The sequence below is a fragment of the Pleurodeles waltl genome, chromosome 1_1, assembly GCF_031143425.1.
Source record: "Pleurodeles waltl isolate 20211129_DDA chromosome 1_1, aPleWal1.hap1.20221129, whole genome shotgun sequence".
In the NCBI taxonomy this organism is placed as follows: Eukaryota; Metazoa; Chordata; class Amphibia; order Caudata; family Salamandridae; genus Pleurodeles; species Pleurodeles waltl.
Window position 1 is genome coordinate 13,412,909 of NC_090436.1, and position 13,075 is coordinate 13,425,983.

Sequence of the window (13,075 nt, forward strand, 5' to 3'; positions counted from 1 at the left end):
CCCGAAACCAGGCGATAAATATAAAAGACCATGAAGTTGTATTGCACAATAGTTCTGCAAAACATTGAGCCAAAAATTTAAACAAAAAAGATTAGATAAATACATTCCACGGCAAATCAATGGAGACCAACGGAGATGAATTAAAGGGAGTCAAACACAGGATGACACACATCACTCGTCTTGTAGAAAAAAGAATCTGGCAACACTGATCGCAGTCAAAGCGGGAAAACTCCTTTGGACACGTTAGTGAGGATTTTTGGGGGCAACATTCCACAAATTTGTGAATCGAACAATTTAGAAGCTGCACCTTTTCTGCATATAAAGGACCCAAGGCTTGAATAATGCTGAATGGGGTGAAGTTGGAGGTAATTACGCTGAAAAGGGGGCACAACAGGGTTTCCTCCTCTCGCTTCTTCGGTTCGTGCTATCCGCTATCCAGAGCCTTTAACAGCGACAAGACGAGAGCACCCCAATCGTCGTCGATGATGTCCTGTGCACACTGAGATCAAGAAATCACTAACCATTTTAGCCCATCAACTTGCAAAATCTGAGACGCCGACAAGATGCAAAATAAGCAAAGAAATACTAAAGAGATAAATATTATTTCTTTCCACCGTGAAGCTCATCGACTCCAACAACAACTGAATTTAATTTGTTACTCAGGCCTCAGCAGCACCTTATCACTGGCCGATAGGAAGGCGAGCAACTGGCCAGCCCTGAAACAAGGACTCAAGGAGGCTTTGGCAATGAATTCCCTGCCTTTGTCATGGCTGGGAAAACGGCAGCAACAAAAATGTTCTGCCATGCTTGTTAAACCTGTTGCAAGCCCCGCCTCTCCTTATTCCATCTGAAGATACAATCAGCCTCAAGGAAAAGATGGAACGTTTCATCTGGGGAGGTGGGAAAGAATGAGCATCGAGGAAAATACTCTTGCCAAGGAGGAGTAAGAGAGATCTTGCCTTCCCTCATGCCTGGGATATTACCAAGCACACGTCTGAGGCTCCTTCTGGAGTGTTTATCCTGGGAGTCTGATGAGCACAGGTGGATGGGGCAGTGATGGAGAGGTCCCTGTGCTATGCTTTATGGATGCAAACGCAATGCAGAACTAAGAATGTATACATTCGCTGTGCCATCAATACAATAATGCCAACACTGGATGCAGTGGACAGAAACTTAGGATTGACCACATACTCCTCCCCTTCTGCCCCAGTCCATAACAACTCAGAATTCACTCTTGCTCTGCAGAGAATGATATTTCAGATCTTATCAAGAAAGGAGAAATTCAACTTTTTCAATAACGCAAGAATGAGTTTAAACTCAAAGAGGATAATAAGATGCCCTATGTGCAAGTAAGGACGGACATACAAGCCTGAAACAGAGACACAAGAGACCTTACACATTCTGAAAAATATACGAAACGGTATCACACGTCTATATAAGAGGGGAAGAGAGGGTAAGAAATGAGAAGACCAAGCGCAATGGAAACAATGCTGCAAAGACACAGAAGACGGAGAATGGGAGAAGCTCTCAGAGGACACAGACGAGTCATTCACAAGGTACAAGGATACAAACTGATGTATCATCGCTACTTTACTGCGCATAAGCTGAAAGAAATCTCCGCTACCATGAAAGGGCGGTGCTGGAGATGTGGGGACGACAACAACTTGACATTGCGGACTTGGTGGAAATGCAACAGAGAGACACTTCTGGAAGGAAGTACCCAGCAGAATCAAAGCAAGAGTAGGGTTACCCATAAAAGGCACCAGATGTATTAATATTAGAGCTCAGAGAGGAGAGAGTTACAGATGTGACAGGAGGGGCATGAATATTAGTCATCCTTCTTGTAATTACTGCCAAATAAATTCCCCAGACTGGACTCTCCCACATGATGGTTCTGCAACTTAAGGTTGGCGATGGAGGAAATAATATACAAAATGGAAAAACAACATAAAAGGTTCAAACAAATATGGCAACAGGAAACGAGGGGAGACCGAGAATATCACTACTCGTTCAGAGAGGCTGTGGGCACTGAAGCTCAACTATTGACAACTGTCACAATGAACCTGAAAGGAAAAGGGACATGAGAACTGACCTCAGACAAAGCTGTGAATGAATGAATAGAGATGAGAAGCAACTCTGAGCATCTTTAGCTGTATGGTTTGTGTTGAAGATCTGCATCATAGTTCAATAAATAGTATTACATTGAAAGAGAACATTGGCTGATCCTTTCTAGGGTTTTCTCTGGGAGAGAGCATCCATTCAATACTACATTTCCACTTCAAACATTCCCCGGCTAGCAAGGCTTCAGTACTTTAAATACACTCTATCTGCTCCCAGCTCATCCTGTGTGCAGGACTCAAGGCAATGGATGTCAACCTTCTCAGCAGTAAGAGGGACTATTATAAGAAATGTGGTGGGTTTTCCAACTCACGTTTGAGGTCATGGTCTTTATGCGCTGCTTGATTTGGTTCACTGTTAACGGAGGTCTATGTGTGTCATTTTTCTAAAGTTTTTTTGGTTTCTTGTCATCTTGCTGTAATAGAGAGAGAAACAAAATGTGTAATCAAAACAATGCATACTTTTAAAACAAGATACTGAATATACTGCTGTTCAAAAACCTTCATTCCCAGGCTGGCCCGTAAATCAGATGTCATATTAGGCTGCATCCTTCATACTGAAACACTAAGGTAAGATACTGTAGGAAAGTACCATCTTGCCTGGCATGTTACCCCCATATTTCACTGTATATATGTTGTTTTAGTGTATGTGTCACTGGGACCCTGCCAGCCAGGACCCCAGTGCTCATAAGTTTGTGGCCTATAGGTATGTGTTCCCTGTGTGATGACTAACTGTCTCACTGAGGCTCTGCTAACCAGAACCTCAGTGGTTATGCTCTCTCTGCTTTCTAAATTGTCACTAACAGGCTAGTGACCAATTTCACCAATTCACATTGGCATATTGGAACACCCTTATAATTCCCTAGTATATGGTACTGAGGTACCCATGGTATTGGGGTACCAGGAGATCCCTATGGGCTGCAGCATTTCTTTTGCCACCCATAGGGAGCTCTGACAATTCTTACACAGGCCTGCCACTGCAGCCTGAGTGAAATAACGTCCACGTTATTTCACAGCCATTTTTCACTGCACTTAAGTAACTTATAAGTCACCTATATGTCTAACCTTCACCTGGTGAAGGTTGGGTGCTAAGTTACTTAGTGTGTGGGCACCCTGGCACTAGCCAAGCTGCCCCCACATCGTTCAGGGCAAATTCCCCGGACTTTGTGAGTGCGGGGACACCATTTCACGCGTGCACTATACATAGGTCACTACCTATGTTTAGCGTCACAATGGTAACTCCGAACATGGCCATGTAACATGTCTAAGATCATGGAATTGTCACCCCAATGCCATTCTGGCATAGGGGAGACAATTCCATGATACCCCGAGTCTCTAGCACAGACCCGGGTACTGACAAACTGCCTTTCCCGGGGTTTCACTGCAGCTGCTGCTGCTGCCAACCCCTCAGACAGGTTTCTGCCCTCCTGGGGTCCAGCCAGGCTTGGCCCAGGAAGGCAGAACAAAGGACTTCCTCAGAGAGAGGGTGTTACACCCTCTCCCTTTGGAAAAAGGTGTCAGGGCTGGGGAGGAGTAGCCTCCCCCAGCCTCTGCAAATGCTTTGATGGGCACAGATGGTGCCCATCTCTGCATAAGCCAGTCTTCACCAGTTCAGGGATCCCCCGGCCCTGATCTGGCGCGAAACTGGACAAAGGAAAGGGGAGTGAGCACTCCCCTGACCTGCACCTCCCAGGGGAGATGCCCAGAGCTCCTCCAGTGTGCTCCAGACCTTTGCCATCTTGGAAACAGAGGTGTTGCTGGCACACTGGACTGCTCCGAGTGGCCAGTGCCATCAGGTGACGCCAGAGACTCCTTCTGATAGGCTCTTACCTCTGTTGCTAGCCTATCCTCCTTCCTAGGTAGCCAAACCTCCTTTTCTGGCTATTTAGGGTCTCTGCTTTGGGGAATTCTTTAGATAACGAATGCAAGTGCTCATCCGAGTTCCTCTGCATCTTTCTCTTCACCTTCTGCCAAAGGATCGACCGCTGACTGCTCAGGACGCCTGCAAAACCGCAACAAAGTAGCAAAGACGACTACTGCAACCTTGTATCGCTGACCCTTCCACCTTCGACTGTTTCCTGGTGTTGCATGCTCTGGGGTAGCCTGCCTCCTCTCTGCACCAGGAGCTCTGAAGAAATCTCCAGTGGGACGACGGAATCTTCCCCCTGCAACCGCAGGCAACAAAAGACTGCATCATCGGTCCTCTGGGTCCCCTCTCAGCACAACGAAAGTGGTCCCTGGAACTCAGCAACTCTGTCCAAGTGACTCCCACAGTCCAGTGACTATTCAGTCCAAGTTTGGTGGAGGTAAGTTCTTGCCTCCCCACGCTAGACTGCATTGCTGAGTAACGCGTGATTTGCAGCTGCTCCGGCTCCTGTGCACTCTTTCAGGATTTCCTTTGTGCACAGCCAAGCCTGGGTCCCCGACACTCTAACCTGCAGTGCACAACCTTCTGAGTTGTCCTCCGGCTTCGTGGGACTCCCTTTTGTGTCCTCGGATGGACTCCGGTTCACTCCTCTTCCAATTGCCTGTTCCGGTACTTCTGCGGGTGCTGCCTGCTTCTGTGAGGGCTCCCTGACTTGCTGGGTGCCCCCTCTGTCTCGTCATCCAAGTGGAGACATCCTGGTCCCTCCTGGGCCACAGCAGCACCCAAAAACCCTAACCGCGACCCTTGCATCTAGCAAGGCTTATTTGCGGTCTTTCTGCGTGGGAACACCTCTGCAAGCTTCTTCGCGACGTGGGACATCCATCCTTCAAAGGGGAAGTTTCTAGCCCTCTTCGTTCTTGCAGAATCCACAGCTTCTACCATCCGGTGGCAGCTCCTTTGCACCCTCAGCTGACATTTCCTGTGCATCTGCCCACTCTCGACTTTGTCACAACTCTTGGACTTGGTCCCCTTGTTCCACAGGTACCCTAGTCCGGAAATCCACTTTGGTTGCTTTGCTGGTGTTGGTCTTCCTTGCAGAAACTCCCTATCATGACTTTTGTGCTCTCTGGGGGTTATAGGTGCACTTTACACCTACTTTTCAGGGTCTTGGGGTGGGCTATTTTTCTAACCCTCACTGTTTTCTTACAGTCCCAGCGACCCTCACATAGGTTTGGGGTCCATTCGTGGTTCGCATTCCACTTTTGGAGCATATGGTTTGTGTTGCCCCTCGACCTATGTGCTCCTATTGCAATATACTGTAACTTTACATTGCTTGCATTACTTCCTTTTGCTATTACTGCATAGTTTTGGTATTGTGTACATATATCTTGTGTAAATTTGGCATCCTCATACTGAGGGTACTCACTGAGATACTTTTGGCATATTGTCATAAAAATAAAGTACCTATATTTTTAGTATATCTGTGTATTGTGTTTTCACATGATATTGTGCATATGACACCAGTGGTATAGTAGGAGCTTTGCATGTCTCCTAGTTCAGCCTAAGCTTCTCTGCTATAGCTACCTTCTATCAGCCTCAGCATCTAGAAACACCTCTTCTACACTAATAAGGGATGACTGGACCTGGTACAGAGTGTAAGTACCCCTTGGTACCCACTACAAATCAGGCCAGCCTCCTACAGATACGACGGAGGAATTACAAAGCTTTACAGGCCATTTATTCTACAACCATACTAAGGTGCCTCACTGGAAGAGAGGAAGTGTGAGCTACAGCGCTCATGCGATCTGAACACGTGCAACTCTCTACTGTACCTCTTATTACAAGAGGTCAAGCCTGAAAAACCACTGACACCTGCAATGTCAATGCACCTACAACAGTTCTACTGTGCCTCTTACTACAAGGAGTAAAGCCCAAACAACCACTAAACACCTGCAATGCCGATGCACGTACAACAGTCCTACTGTGCTTCTTACTACAAGAGGTCAAGCCCATACAACCACTGAACACCTGCAATGTCAATGCACCTACAACAGTCCTACTGAGCCTCTTACTACAAGGAGTAAAGCCCAAACAACCAGTGAACACCTGCAATGTCGATGCACCTACAACAGTCCTACTGAGCCTCTTACTACAAGAGGTCAAGGCTGAAAAACCACTGAACACCTGCAATGTCAATGCACCTACAACAGTCCTACTGAGCCTCTTACTACAAGGAGTAAAGCCCAAACAACCACTGACACCTGCAATGTCAATGCACCTACAACTGTCCTACTGTGCCTCTTGCTACAAGAGGTCAAGGCTGAAAAACCACTGAACACCTGCAATGTCAATGCAGCTCCAACAGTCCTACTGAGCCTCTTACTACAAGAGGTCAAGCCTGAAAAACCGCTGAACACCTGCAATGTCGATGCACCTACAACAGTCCTACTGTGCCTCTTACTACAAGGAGTAAAGCCCAAACAACCACTGAACACCTGCAATGTCAATGCACCGACAACAGTCCTACTGTGCCTCTTACTACAAGAGGTCAAGCCTGAAAAACCGCTGAACACCTGCAATGTCGATGCACCTACAACAGTCCTACTGTGCCTCTTACTACAAGAGGTCAAGCCCGAACAACCACTGACACCTGCAATGTCAATGCAGCTCCAACAGTCCTACTGTGCCTCTTACTACAAGAGGTCAAGCCCAAACAACCACTGAGCGCCTGCAATGTCAATGCAGCTCCAACAGTCCTACTGTGCCTCTCACTACAAGAGGTCAAGCCCAAACAACCACTGATACCTGCAATGTCAATACACCTACAACAGTCCTACTGAGCCTCTAGAAGAAGAGAGGGCTGAAGAAAGTGAGAGCTCATACAAAGCAAATCTGCAGCCTTCCTTCTGTGACAATTCTGTAAGAGGCCAGGGATGAAGAAATGGAGACCTTACTGACAGACAATAATATACAGATGTTCTATTGTAGCTCTACGGCAAGCTGTCAGGTCTAAGGAACTACAAACATCCTGCAAGGTCAGTGCACGTACAGCAATCCTACTGTGACTACTGGAAGAGATCAGGGCTCAAGGAGTGGAGATCTCACAATGAGTCAGTTATCTACAGACATCCTACTGTACCTCTAAGACAGGAGGTCAGAACTAAGCATTGATTAACAACCTTCTATCAGGCCCCTGTTCCCCCCTGTTACTGCCTTTGGATCTATCCACTCACAGTACCTCTCAGCATGGATTATACGCTTATACGTTCTCTGTACATTCCACCTTAGACTCTTTCATATTTTTTAGGAACTCGGTTGGAGGCTTATCAGGGCTTCCTTGCCTCCCTCTTCGGTTACTGGAGGAACAGACTTTTAACTTGCAAGACCCAACACATTCTTTCAACCTACCTGCATACCAATTTACGGTCGTACTTTCCTTGGCCGGACTGGCCCAGGTACGCTATTTAAATTCAGTGACTCTTAGCATGTTTTTCTCTCCCCACCGCGCTATACGGCACATTCTTCTCTGTCCGGGTTAAGTAACTTCGGTGGAACCTTGCCCTCCTCTTCAACATCCACGATTTCAAATCCACCATATAACACCTGGGGTATTTCGGTCTGCACCTCGGATACCTTACCTTTGGAACTTCTAATGCTCTCTAACTCTCACTGGACGCTCTTGGATGTCCATTTTACTCTCTCCTCTTTCATCCCTCACCTCGTAACCATGAATTTACACATATGAGCACTTAGTCCGCCATGCCAATCATTTTTTCTTCACTAAGCGTGTGCATGCTCACACAGTTTCAAGCAAAGCGGATCACGGGCACAATCCAAGCTCCTTCACAAGTATATACGCTAAGTATTATTATTGTTCAGAATAATATATGACAGTAAGCATTGAATATTGTTTTGCAGCCTTGACAAAGTCACTTGTGTGACGAAACACGTGTTGGCTGTTTCTCTGCAAAAACGAAAACTTACCTATGACAAATGCTGTCTAATAATTAAAGACTTTGATTAACATCAACTTGGAATCAGTGCTTTTTTCTCCGCTTCTGGACCTACATCACCAGGGATACCCTTTCCCATTGATCTTACTGGACTTTACTCTTCTGAGTGCCTTGGTCAATTTGCAACAATTATCATTGTGTATCTGGATACACAACTTTCAGTGCCTATTGGGTAGTTGGGCACTCGATCAACACGGCACCAGCTTCTCGTATCTTTGACTTTGCTATCCAATACAAACTGTAACGTGACGGAGGTGCGGCTCCTTGACCGCCACTACCCTTGCTGCATTGTGTGTTTACTTGGCTCTGTCCAAATTGTGGTTGGCTGCACTCCGGTTATTGTGACACTTGCCATACTATATATTCTTTTTGTACACTATTGATTTGCTCCCTAACAGGTTCCCAGGCATGGCTTCTTTTGACGACAACAGGGATGTCCTAGCTGCTGAACTATTTTCCAAAAAATCCCTGACCACACATACTCTGAACCCCACACCATCCAAGGAAGGGCTTAAGCATAAATTTATTAAACTCGAACAACTAAAAAAACAGGAGCTAGCCCGTTGGTGGGACATCACGACCCTCAAAAGATATCTGGAACTCAAACAGATCCCTAGGGGGCTACGGGTCATAATATTTCCCTCATTCGAAGACCTTGATCCGGATTTACTTGGGGAGTGGGAACACCTTATCTCCTCTGCGTCATTTGGCATGATTAATATTCTTATCAAACATGCTGATAGGAAACGTAACAAACTACTTTTGGACATAGCTTCTCTGGAAGAAGAAATCAAGAATCTAAACCTTACGGAAGCCACTGATAAAAACTACACCATAATGAGAGACATACTAAATGGGTACCAACTATATGTAAAAGACAAAAAGATGAGAAAGCTCATTAGGGACGAGAATGACTACAGTAGCGGCAGAATTTACACCTTTGCACGGAAATTCGATCAGATTAATAGAGACACCAATAAGTCTAACTCAAATGCCATTCCGGCAAGTGCCATCTCTGACAGCCTTTCTGATATTTCCAACCTCTCCAGCGACGGCACAGACACCCCCTTGAACAGACCCACTGACAACACAACCTCCACTAATGCCTCTCTCCAAAGAACTCTTTTTTAGAGGAATTAGGACGATACAGAAGAGGGATACGGCAGGGTTTCAACAGACCGGGCACAAACCGAAACCCACCAGGAGGGGAGGGCTCAAACACAACAAACAACACAAGGGGGGCGTAACAACACGATCCACCGCGAGGAATCAGAAGTCCGAATAAACAAGTCAGACCACACTCCAGTAGAAACAATGGATGACTCGGTGCAAGTCATCAACCTATCAAGTTCTTGTTTATCCACTAACGAAATAAAGGTCCTACAAAAAGGTCTGGGTTTCTGTCCTACTTCAATGCCCAACTACACCAACATTCACATCGACCTGTTTAAATTTGTACGCAACCTTAAACTGAAGAAATTTTTCCACAATAAAATTGGCACCACCAGAGACTCACCCATAAAGATCTGCAAGACTTACAGACATTACTTTCACTGGACAACCCCTCCCTTTCCCCCATACGCCTTGAGGAACTACTAGTCCACCTTGACATCCCTTCCAATTTAGATTTGGACAGTGGACTTAAACCCAAATCTTCCTTTGTCCCAATCCTATCTCCAGATAACTGCATTGATGTTTTTTACAAAGCAGTAAGCACAGAACTCTTCCAGCTTGAGGATAGACTTGAGACACGTTCGCACAGACATAAGAACAACCTGACACATAGGGAATCAATGGCCTTGAAGGAACTTTCCAGGCGCACAGATTTAGTAATTAAAGAAGCTGACAAAGGGGGCAATGTAGTAGTCATGGACAGATCTGACTACACCTCTGAAATCGATAGACAACTGAGTGACACACAGGCTTATGTTACTATCCAGTCTAACCCCCTCCCTGACATCTCCACTCTAATAGAGAGCAAACTGACCCATTGGAAAAACCTGTGTCTCCTATCTGACCTTGAATATAGATACTTACGGGTTACAGCACCCCGAGCACCCTGTATTTACATCCTACCCAAGGTACATAAAACAGATGGGTTTCCACCTGGTAGGCCCATCATTTCAGGACTGGGATCTCCCACGGAACACATCTCAGAATACATTGACTCCTTTCTCCAGCCCTTGGTTCAAAACCTTCCATCCCACATCCAGGACACCAGAGATCTACTTTGCAAACTGGAGGACATTGAATGGACGGAAGAATGTACATTTGTCAGCCTGGATGTCAACTCGCTTTACACATCAATCCCTCTGGAAAGGGGGCTTGAGATGCTGTCTAAGACTCTCAGCTTACGAGATGCCACCCTATTTGAACACACCTGTATGCTCCTCGACCTCACGCGCTTGGTACTTGAAAACAATGTTTTTTTACACGATGGTCACTGGTACCGTCAATGTCAGGGTGTAGCGATGGGTGCGAAATTCTCCCCATCTTATGCCAATCTGTACATGGGACAGTTTGAAAGGATACACTTGTGGTCCAAATGCCCAAAACACCTCACCCAACATATTCTCTATTGGGGCAGGTACATTGACGACATTCTAACTATCTGGACGGGCAACGCCTCTGACCTCGACACACTAATCCATCATCTCAACACTAATGACTTCAACTTAATTTTCACACACAAGGTGGACCGCACCCAAATCGAATTCCTAGATCTTCTCCTTTACATCACCAACCACAGGATCACTTCCAGACTATACAGGAAACCAACTGCGTGCAACTCTATCCTGCACGCGCAGAGCGCTCACCCACAAACACAAATCAGAGCTATCCCTTACGGGGAAATGATCAGAGTTCGACGCAACTGTACTGACCCCGACGTCTTCAAACAAGAACTAACCAAATTGACACACCGCTTCCAAGCACGCGGCTATACCAAGGAACTCATTTCCACGGGAATCAAACGTACATCCTCTAAAGACCAACACTCGCTTCTCATTAGGGGCTCCAATAAACCACCTAAAACATCTTACAAACGTCCTATTTCCTTCATCATGCAATACAGCTCCGCCAGTAAAACCATACACTGTGTCCTTAAGAAACATTGGCATCTACTACTACTGGACTCGTGTCTAAAGAGCCACATCAACAATTCCCCAACCATGACTCACAGCAGGGGGCGTACACTCAGAAACATACTATGCCCCAGATTTCTCTTGCCCTACACACAGACACACTCCTCGACTTGGATCCCAACCAAACCAAGGGGTTTCTTCAAATGCGGAAACTGTATCTCATGCCAATTGGCTCTCAACAAAATCACTTCTTTCTCATACAATACGAGACTTACTTACAAAATCACGAGCTTTATCAACTGCAACACCAGATTTTCAGTCTATTGTATTATATGTGTGTGTGGTCTGATTTACGTTGGCAGCACGATACGCCCTTTGAAAGAACGGATACAAGAACACATAAGAGCTATCAGGAACTTTAACAGTACATACCCAATTGCTGTCCATTTTAACACTATGCATGGCGAGAGGGACCTTCTCAATATCAGGTTTCATGGTATCGCCCAGGTCACTGGTTCACCTAGATTGGGTGACAGAACCAGGGACCTACGGAGATGTGAGGCGGGTTGGATACTAAAACTCCGGGCAGTAGAGCATGGACTGAACACTGACCATGAACTACATTTTTTCCTCACCTAGCTCTGTAATGTATGCCTTTGAGCTCTATGAATATTCACTGTATATTATCTAATGACTCTTTTCTGATGGATCATGTATATATACACGTAACAAACTACTGTTATATGAACTTGCACTTGTGACTATGTTTACCTGTTATCCTTGCAATACTACGTGTGCATAAGAAGGTTTTCAACTACGTTTCAAAGTGTAGTATGGAAAGTGTTGTTATGTGTGACTCGCACATCTGTCCTCATTTGAGTTACAATACTGTTATCCCAGTGTCTCCCTTGTTGCACCAACCGAATAAGGACACTTAAGTGGACACATTTAATGTACCACCACTCACTCACAAATAGCATGTTAGACACTTTTCACCTGCCTAGCTTCCCCAATCACACAAGTAATGGGGTCTATCTGTAGTACTTCTGCTACTCGGCTAATGTCCTGCCCTCTTTTTGACTGACTCGATATCACCATTACAAAATGGCCGCCTCTTTCTTCCACAATAATGGCTCCTTCCTGGGACGTTAAGCCAGCACAGTCCTCTTTCTACTTCGCTGACACGAACTTCATTTTAGGGACGCGCGGGGCTCGGAGAACCCAGACGCATTCCTTTCGGACTCCAGACGGACCGAGCAATTCTAACGAGGTACATCGTTTATTTACTTTTTGTTTTTTTCCAACTCTTAGGTCCGTGAACATGCCCACTCTTGGTCGCGCTCTTTTTCACTGCGATTACACTGACCATGCCTTCTAATTAGAGCCTGGAATGGCGTTTTTCTGTCTCTCCGTCACGCCAGATACCTCCATTACCCTTTATTTTTTTCCTTGAAAAAACGTTACCCAGCAACTTACACCCGACTGTGCGGAGCCCCGTACAGGCACTCTCAGGACGCTGTGTCTTGCACAACCGGTCTCCGGTGGCACTGTACAAATTAACTCCAGACACGCTTGGATAACAAAAAGCGCTCGTTTCTTTTCGCCAACCTGGTTTCCTTAGTGCATGCATTTATGTTCCATGGCTAACTTGTACCGCTTACATACTTACCTTCCCTTATCTATGTCCGATTGAGCTTCTCCTTGGATCACTAACCGGTCTCCGGTGGCATTGTACAATTAACTCCAGACACGCTTGGTTAACAACAAGCGCCTGCTACTCTCTGCCGATTTTTGTTTCCTTAATGCCCACATGGATGTTCCTTGGTTAACTTGTACCGTAGATATACTTACCTTCTGTTATCTATGTCCAATTGAGCTGATCCTTAGATCACTAACACTACCTCTTACTTGGGCAGTAGCGCTAAGCATTGATTAACAACCTTCTATCAGGCCCCTGTTCCCCCCTGTTACTGCCTTTGGATCTATCCACTCACA

General features: G+C 45.8%; 1 protein-coding gene across 4 annotated transcripts in view; it reads right to left on the reverse strand.

Moving 5' to 3' along the window:
• The window catches only part of LOC138253400 (nucleophosmin-like), a 214,614-nt gene that overhangs the window by 22,503 nt on the left and 179,036 nt on the right, over positions 1–13,075 (reverse strand). For all 4 annotated transcript variants that reach the window (XM_069205804.1, XM_069205801.1, XM_069205799.1 and 1 more), the window contains one exon: positions 2,432–2,533. Coding sequence is in view for 1 of the 4 variants with exons in the window: in XM_069205799.1 (XP_069061900.1) it covers positions 2,504–2,533 (30 nt within the window). In the remaining 3 variants the exon portion in view is untranslated. The remainder of the gene's footprint in view (positions 1–2,431; positions 2,534–13,075) is intronic.